Source organism: Colius striatus, chromosome 7 (assembly GCF_028858725.1).
Source record: "Colius striatus isolate bColStr4 chromosome 7, bColStr4.1.hap1, whole genome shotgun sequence".
Classification (NCBI taxonomy): Eukaryota; Metazoa; Chordata; class Aves; order Coliiformes; family Coliidae; genus Colius; species Colius striatus.
The window spans coordinates 19,883,643-19,893,129 of record NC_084765.1 but is presented as its reverse complement, the minus strand read 5'-3'; the positions used below and the strand labels follow the sequence as shown (position 1 = coordinate 19,893,129).

The 9,487-nt window shown below is 43.8% G+C and overlaps 1 protein-coding gene across 1 annotated transcript in view; it reads right to left on the bottom strand.

Moving 5' to 3' along the window:
• Positions 1 to 109: 109 nt before the first annotated feature.
• Positions 110 to 9,487, bottom strand: part of NPTN (neuroplastin) — a 66,462-nt gene continuing 57,084 nt past the window's right edge. Inside the window, exons 6-8 of the mRNA XM_061999666.1 lie at positions 2,915 to 2,936; positions 1,595 to 1,668; positions 110 to 1,173 (exon numbers count right to left, since the gene is read on the bottom strand). Of these exons, the coding sequence (XP_061855650.1) occupies positions 1,608 to 1,668; positions 2,915 to 2,936 (83 nt within the window). The 3' untranslated portion in view covers positions 110 to 1,173; positions 1,595 to 1,607. The remainder of the gene's footprint in view (positions 1,174 to 1,594; positions 1,669 to 2,914; positions 2,937 to 9,487) is intronic.

The window sequence follows — 9,487 nt, the reverse complement described above, 5'->3', positions numbered from 1 at the left end:
GAAACACAAGCCTGTTGCCTCTGGAGCGCGGCTGCCGGGCCGCCCAGCACTCGGGATGCGTAAGCCTAAGTGTGATTAAATGTTTGAAAAAGTCTCAGGCAGGTTTTTTTTTTGGTCAGTGTTTTATTTTTAAAAACAGGTGAATCCACTTTTTATACATCATTGCACTTCAACAAATACACAGAACACAAGTTCATGCATCTACAGTTACACACATCATGAGAACCCTGTTAGGTCTATTTCTACAATCTTTAAATCATGGAAATTACAGTGTCAAACTAAAGAGTGTAACTAATTGCATAGAATATCACCATGCTGTAACATTTCATCATTTAAACAAAACCAAAAAAAGAGAAAAACTTATAAAAGTTTGCCTGAATTGAATGTACAAGAATATGTTGAACACATCAGTGCAAAAGGATTTGAGAATTTACGTGAGTTAACAAAAGAGAAAAAAAATCACTTAAAAAGCAATCATATATATATATATTTATAAACTAAAGGTTTGTTTTTGTTTTCAACTGCATTCCACTACCACGTCCAACCGTTCCAGCCTTTGAAGTCTGATGACACCTCAGTCTCTCCATAGGTTAAGCCCTTGAGATAATTTCGATTTGTATTATTTCTCTAAGTCCCAGAACAGTACAATTCTCTCATCTTTCAGACATACAGTAAGGAATGAATATCAGCAGCTTAAAAATGAAACACAAGTACTGTATTTGGTTTCCCCCCTCCCCCAAATATAAATATATACCGTATATGTTTATTAACTTTTGCTGTACTTTACAAAAAGAATCACGAGATGGCAGCAGTGCGTTTTAGAGCTTTGCCAATTTTAACAGCGACAGGAGGTATAAAACGGCGCATGCGTGAACAGACTGACACTACTTCTAATGTTTAAATAGTCAGGGGGGGAAAAAAAAGAAGTAACATTCACAGCACATCAAGCCCAAAATAGTTTACGCCTTCTACACTGAAGCATTATTAAAACTTATCTGGCTAGGTCATCCTTACAGGAGAGGCTAAATAAGGCATGCTTTAGACAGTCATATTGTTGCTCACTTGAAAAGGAAAATAAAGTAAATCGGACAGAACTGGAGTTCTAGAACCAAGAGTTCCAACCCTTAAATTTAGCAGGTCATATTGCCATCAGTCTCTCAGAAACTTAAAGCTCTAAAAAAGAAACAAGAAAAGGTGCTAGTCAATGCCCGTGCCCGTCCCGTCCCGGCGCGCAAGCCAAGTGCAGCTGCCCTTCCAGCCTGTGGTGGGGAGAGGAGAGGCTCCTGACTTGGGGGAGTGCCCAGGTTTGGGACTGAGCAATGAAGGGATTGGAGATTTTCTTTTATTAGTAGTAGTAGTGATTATGTGGAGTTCAACAGCTACTGACTCATGAAACTACCCAAGTAGTTTATGAAAATAATCTCGTGGTAACCCCCAGTGCCCTGCAGAATGGGGCAGGAGGGCCAGAGCCATCCTTGGAGCAGCTGGTAACGTTTCAATATGTGGAGTAAGTGATGTTTACGCACCCCAACCACTACAGAGAAAGGAGGGCTCTAGCCTGCCCATTTCCAACTTGTCTTTGAGTCATACTTACATGATAAGCATTTTTAGTTTGTGTTTCTCTGGCGTAAGTTTTTATCTTTATGATTGTTTGTAGAATTGGTTTTCCTGGAGAAAGAAACAATAAAAAAAAAGCACCAAAATCAATCACAAGCAGGGGAAAAAATGTGTGTGTACATAAGAAGTTAAACAGCATTTCATTCTTCCTCTTAACTCAGGTGGCTACAGCCAACACCATTTCAAGACTTGGCCTCTTGCCACCTTCTCACATGGTGCAGTCCACCTCCTACAGCTGCCGTTTTGCATCCCAGTTTCACCACTGAAGCAGCTTTTTGCTTATGATATTTGCTTATGATCAGCCACCCCAGGCAGTCAGGAGATCACATCTCAGGCTCTGAACAGTCCAGACTGGAATGAGCTTCCAAAGATCATCTGGTCCAGCCTTTCATGGGAAAGGGAGCACAGGTGAGACCATCCAGCACCCTGTCCAGACACAAGATGTCTTGAAAACTTCCAGTGATGGGGATGCCACCACAAACCAGGGGAGGCTGATCTCAGGAAGGATTGTGCTCACAGTAAAAAAAAAAAGTCTTCTATGTAAGGGCCTCCTCTCCTGGCACAACTTGTTGCTGTTGCCTCTCATCTGCTCCTCGTGAATCATTTCTTGAATTCAATAGTGGACCATACAAGAAACATGCCAGCAGCATGTGACTGTTTAGTCTAGGTAAGACTACGGGGGCAATCTCATTAATATTTACAAGTATCTAAATGGTGGGTGTCAGGAGGTTGGGGCATCCTTTTTTTTTCCGTTGCATCTAGTGACAGGACGAGGGTAATGGGATGAAGCTGGAACACACAAAGTTCCATTTGAACATAAGAAAAATCTATTTTACTGTTCATGTGAGGGAGCCCTGGCACAGGCTGCCCAGGGAGGGTGTGGAGTCTCCTCTGGAAGTCTTCAAAACCCACCTGGACATGTTCCTGTGTGACCTGATCCTGCAGGGGGGTTGGACTAGATGATCTCTAAAGGTCCCTTCCAACCCCTACCATTCTATGATTCTATGATCTGTATAAAAGCCAACTTGCTGAATGAACTGAAGCTCCACAACTAGTCTGCAGGGGACAGCTCGTCACCTTTGCTGCCACCTCAGCAACCAACTGATTATTCCCAACTCTTTCAGCAACGTTTGCTCTTCCATCCAGGACCTGCAGACATCCCTGTCCTTTGCTCCAGTGCTAACAAATGGCACATTGAAGGGCCCATTACCATCGGTATTGCCCCACCTCACATTGTGTAAACTCACACAAACCCTCTGGAGAAGCTCAGTAACTTTTTTTCTTACATTGCACTTACATTGGCCCAGCTGGTTCATCATCTGCAGCACGATCCCGATGCAATCCAGGGCAAAGCAAGGCAAGGAAAGAAAAGGAAAAAAGCATTAGTCTCTGCCCTGCACGCTGGCCGAGCCGCAGACAGCAACTCCCACCTATAACAGCGATACAGGCCATTCCACTGGCTAGTGCAAAGAGTCATGGAGTTATTTCTTGGGACTCAAGTTTTAATGGCAGGTATGTTGCTTCAATGGTTTTAGTTAACACTTTGAATGCTTGTCATGAAGAACTGCAACTGTAGCGGACAGATTGTTGCAATATGGTCAGGCTTATCTTGTCCCCAAGTTCCAGTGGTTCAATCTCATAAAAAATAGATGAGAAGACAAACCAACGTTTCAGTTGTAAAATCCTGCTGGTTGTTTTCTTGCATTGATTTTTGTAATTATTATTTTTAAATTTTTTAAAAGCCATTCTTCAACTGCTGATGGGTATTTACTGGTATTTACATATACACCACATGCTTGTCCTCCCCCATGGATGATACAGCCTCTCTGTGTTCCATTGTTCTCAAGGTCTGATTAGAGTGGACCAGGGTAGGAGGAGCAGTGCTTGATTTGAGTGCCTAAATGGCATCCCTGGCCAGCAGTGAGCTCTGCAGCCGATGGGGCACAGGGCCCAAACCAGCAGGACTGCTCAGGGGTGTTGCAAACCCCACACAACAGACTTCAGCAACAGCAGGCTGACAGCACCATTCTGCCTGTGTGTCTTGGCAAAAGTATTCTCTTGTAAGAATTGGAAGAAAAGCTGCCAATGAGAAATGTTTCGCATCAGCTCTTTCATGAGCGATTGAACTTCATTTAATTATAAGCCACCTTATTTTGTTCCCAAGCTGCAGTACAGAAAACAGAAGCACATCAGTACAAAAGAATCAATCCAGAAAGTTAATGCTCCTGTAGAAGTATTTTGTGTGGGGGACCAATTCAGGGCCTGCTGGATTTTGGCAGTCAACAGTTGCTGTTCCCACCTTGTGCTACAGGGGGTTTTTCACTGAAGTCCTTAAGAAACTCTCAGCAGGATTCCACAAGGGTGCTTAGTGCACATGAAGCAGTTATGGAAATTACAATCTTAACAGTGTGGGCATCCGCATGAGCACACGCCAGGAGTAATGTCAGCCTGGGGAACATTACTCCACCTGTATCTTCAGGGCAACGGATAGGCAAAGCCACCGCTAGCACAGACAGTGACTGGAACAAAAACAGATTTTTTAAAAAAAGAACTAACCACAAACCAAGAGCTTACAGCCAAAATAACACACTAGCGACACACTAGTGTCCACAGAAGTCCAGTACCAGCAACAGTACACTAGTGGACAAGATACAGAGAGAACTAGGACTAGTAAGGACAACCAGACATCAATGTGCTGTTGTATATACAACGGAGATATACAGAGACACATTGGATACTGAAACACAAAGCACGGTAAATCTAGAACTTCCTTCCACAGACAGCTTGGGATTGACAAAAGATCTTAAAGCAGGCTGCTTCACTGGGCACTCCCAGAGGGGTGGTGAGCCCTTAGCGCCCCCAGCTCCGAGCAGCACTGCTACCCACAGCCCTCGCCTTCACCACTCCCTGATTGCAGCTAACAAGCACATCAACTTCACTTGGAGACTTTGTGTGGCCAGCCTACAGAAATAGCAAACTGCACTGTGAAGATACAAGCTCGCTCTCTCATAAAGTAATCATTTTTCCTTCTCTTGGAATATTTAGATGCTTATTTCAGTTCTGCGTATTTTAAAAAACAACAAGCAGTAAGCTTCACATTGATAAGGCTGCCATTGAGTGTTTTCCTAGCAAAGATCCAAAGTGCCCGTTAAACTACTTAAGATTACACTGTGGCTTACCACCACTCGTCCCTTTCCCTTCTACAACCTAAATGGAGACAAAATAAGACAGAAGAAAACGTCTCTGTGTGTTACTATCCTGGTCAGCCACTGAACTGCTGGAAAAGCGTCCCCAGACCAGTACAGACAAAGACCGAAACCGTAGCGAAATTGGGGCAACAGACCAACAGAAAAGTAAGTACAAAATTAGACTAAATCAAGATTAAAAACAGCAAACTGAAATCCAAATTAGTTGTGAAGGTGAATGAAGAAGTTTTAAGGAAAAGTGTTAACATTATGACTTGTGCATTGTATAGACTGAAGCGGAGATTAAACAAACTCCAAAGCATGCAGATCTCACACTTACCACCATTTTTTTAAGGGTATGATGCAATTGAAGGGGAAAAAAAAAAAAAAGAAGTCATAGTAACCGACACATTTCAATATAAGGCAAACCCTTAATGCCAGAGCCCTGCCCTAGCAACCGGTCATCTCTAAGAGTGGGTAAAACCTGTGGCCATGGAGACCATCCTTCCAGTATGCAACTTCATTCCATCCTATTCCGCATCCCAAAAATTGCCAAGGGAGCTGCAGTTTATACTTAGCTCCACAAAACCCCTCTTTTTGCAGGAATCTTCTTTTGAATCAGGAGGGGATCTGCAGACTCCAGAACCCCCATTCTTTATACAATACGAGATCACTTCCCCCGCTCTGCCAAGCCTTCCTTGTGGGACAGCGATCATCAGTGGAGCGTTGCCCTGAGATGGCCCGTTTCTGAACAGAAAGAACTGCCAATGCCTTTAATGCATTGTGTAATGTGTGCAATCAGTCTTGGGCAAAAATATCTGTGTGTTCAAATAGCAAAATGATGACAAATAGATTTGCTTTAGCTCCTCTGCTTGCATTAACTGTCTGGGAATGTAACCAGTGCTTCAGCAGTCTGAGAAGGGAGCTGTTTTGCGTCCCTCCCCCCTAATCTTTAAGTCTTAATTTATAAGGCGTTTTAGATGTTACTCAGTTTCTTTTACTTTCTTTGGCAAGCTAAACTATTTGTTTAATCTGGAATTAAATCTGTGTAGCCTCTTATGACTGGTGGAAGTCAAAGTTGGAACACTAACGAGCACCTGCAGCATGAAGATTTGAATTTTTGCATCTAAAGGGACTCTCAGCATCTGCTCATGCTTTATACAACCTGCAAAGAGATCTGCAGAGAAAGAGGTCGAGAGCAGCAGCTTCAGCAGTGGTCCTTACACCAGCACACCGCCACCCTTAGGCTGCCATTACAGACCAGTAGCGAACTGGAGCATTATGAAAGTGAAACTTCTGGTCCATTTCTGTTCAAATGTCCACAAGGAGAAGCCAGTGCCTGCGGCAGCTTCAGAGCCCTGGGTTACACACTAAGACTTCCACAGTCTGCAAGAAACTTGTTGGATCTGCTACAGAGGCTGCTGGGGAATTTCTCTATTTAAAAGCTCCCTTAAGATTTTGCATTCTGGGAAGAGAAAATTTGACCATGGCTTGAAAACTTTTGAGAACATTTATAAGGATGCAGATGCGTTTGCCCATGTTGGAAAAATCCAATTTTTTAAAGTTAACATTTCAAGTTGTTGAATTGTAAGATGTGAGGAGACTGCGAAGCCAGCAGCCGTGGCCGGGCAGGAGCAGCGGCAGCAGCGTGCAGCGCCGTGCTCCCGCTGCGCCGCGGAGGCAGCACTTGCCACCACAAGATGCAGTGGGCCAGGAGCAGCGCTCTTCTCCTTGGCTTCATTAAGAGGAGCACGGGGAAGTGAATGGAGATACTCGTCTTGTGCCATAAAAGCAAACCAATAAAACTAAAGCATTTGCTCTGAAATGAAGGCACAAGCGTGTTGGAAGTGGAGATGCATCTGGCCACGATTACTTACATCAGGCTGGAGGAATTCTGTTCTCATAACAGTGTCTAACAGATTCTTATATAAAGGCCCAGAGCAGCCAGGCTATTCCACGTCTCCCCTTGATGAAGGGGAGAGAAAGGTGTGGGTAGTAGGAGGAAAAAAGCCCCTGCAATTTAACTTGTTACAAGGTAAACCATATCAGTGAAAATATTTTTTCTTTAAATTACTTACAGTAATAGCAGGAACAGGGAAAGTCAAGAAAAGAAAAAAGAATATTAGAAAGAATGTGGGGATATGGATGGAGCTTCTGCAGAGGCAGGGCAGAAAAACATTTCCAAAGAGTCTTTGTTTTAAGCTGAGAAATTAGAAGGGAGGAATGAAAATAAGACACATTATAACCCAGTCACCTCACAGCTTTGAGCTAAATATCATGTGGAATATGGATTTTAAAGTAAAAACTGTTTACATTCCTATGGGGGAATGTAACCAAGAAGTTTTTACTTTCTACTTACCCCAAAACACACCCTTTAAAACAGCATTTTTGCTACTTTTAGGCTATTTGATCCAACCACAACAGAAAAAAACCCCACTTTCTTTAGGAATCTTTGATGTGCTACACTCAAGTCACAAGGCTGATCACTACCTCTATCAAAAATAAGCAGCTTAAGCTATACCACAAAGGAGTAAAGCGCTATTTGCTTCCTTTTCCCAAGCAACTTGCATTCCAAGCAAAACGCATCAGCAGTCCCCTGCTGAAAACGCTTCCTTCGTACATGCAGTGAGGCGCCAGTGTCCTCAGCCTCGACATGCCACGTTCATATGCAGCTTCCATCTCCCAAAGCGGCATGTTATTTACCCATCTTGATTTCACAAAACCCTGCTGCTCTCTGGGAAAGGTATGTAATCCATACCTTGCTTTACCACTTGTAAAACAAATCAAAACTCTCCTTTTGAAAGGATGCAGAAATTGAAGTGCAATCTGTCCTCCCTTCCTCCTTCCTGCACATAATTTGGATGCAGGTCAGGTTACTGGAGGTACTTGCTGTGGTCACTTTCCCTCCCAGTAGGATGAGAAGGTCCCAAAATCCAAAGGCACAACAGCAAGAACTTGCACTGGGCATCCACTCTTGCCATCCTTGCACCAGGTCTGGAGTGAATACAGACTTCACAAGTGCAAAGTTCATTTTTCTGCTATACAGCAGCAGGAGAAAAGAAATTAAAAAATGAGTAAACTCACAGATCAGAATTACGTGAGGGAGGAAATATTAGCAAAAGAACTACCGAGCAGCCCTGTTCTGTGGCATGAAAAGCAATTCAACAGAGCACAAAATGCAAGGCCCATGCAAAACAAAAACAACAGAAGAAATGTAGTCAGAAAATGCCAAAGTTAAAAAGGAGCATCCTCAGTCTTCCAGCATGGCAGCACTTCTAGGCAGAGGTGACATCTTTTGTAAGGCCAACCGATAACACTGGGCAAGTGTCTTGTAACACACAGCCCTTCATCCCCCCAGACTGAAACCCAAGCAGCCTCGCCCTGCAGCTAAACAGTAAATTGAGAAGTGCTCCAAATTTAACCAGCACTACCCGTCTGCCAAGGGATGAGGTTGTTGGCATGCTGAGGCAGGTAATTTTTAGCCTGTTGAACATGCTGATGAGAGAAAGGGAAAGGGAATTAATTCAATTGGCTTGATTTTGGCTGCCCAGGTAGAGTTCCCAAACATGCTGGAAAGCATCCCAGACACCTTCCCAGACAGAGTCTCTCTCTCCAGTCACATTCTCCACTAGCGACTGGGTGCTTCTGTTCACCATCAGTTACCAAAAGTGGTTTTCAGTACATCTTTGTTTAGACTTACCAAAAAGGTAAGCCCTCAAGCCTTGCTTTTTTGGTTCATTAGACTGATGCAGCTGTAAGACCACTCAGGTTTTTACAAAGTTCTTATATACACATGAGGATATTTGTAAGCACACTGCAAGTACACACATGGAAAGTACTGATCCGATTTGTCAAAGGGTTACATGCTCCTGAGGTTTGCCTGAGAAACATCATATTCCTCTAAAAACAGTTCTTCCTCAGTCAGGATGGAGTGGGGAGGCCCTCAGGATTTTCCATCTCCCTACCTTACGCTACAGTGAAGAGGGGCATTCTTTGGAGACGTGAAAATGCTATATAGTTCAGCACAGTTCTCAAAAAAGAGCAGTTTCTGGAAGGTAGCACCTTGGTGGAGGCAGGCTAGCACAGCTAAGAAAGGTAAAAGGATTTGAGTGTACCTGTTATTAGTGGAGCCCAGAGCAATTCTACTCCAGCTTTCAGCTTGGGTTGTTTTTGTTGGAGGTGATGCAACACAGCAACCCCCAAGGGCTGCCTATCACTTTGTGTAGGCTTAACTGAGCCAGCCCTAGGAACAACATCACCTGAGTACTGCATGAGGAAAGAGCTCAGCATGGGCAGTGAGACTCCCAGTGAGACCCAAGAGAAACGCAGCTCAACTGCATTTCATCCTATGCTGTTACCAGTTGGGGTCTGCACCAGCTGCAGGTGTGCTTCTAGATTGGCAGTTTCCTTCAGCTCCAGGAAGGCTTTCATTTTTCTGTATACGGGGGAAGTCAGCATGTTTAGCATCACTGATTTTCTCCCAAACACTTTAAAAATATCCTCAAAGTGTGCTGATTAAGTCTTCTTTGCACTAGGTCTGTGTGGACATCCTCACTCCCAAGATCCTGTCAACAGGACTGACATTAGCCTGTCCATCAGAGGATTCCCAAGGGCAAGAAAGTCTGACTGAATGTGGCAGACACCTTTCCCTAAGGTGGGATCTACGGCACCTGTTCAGCACAAGT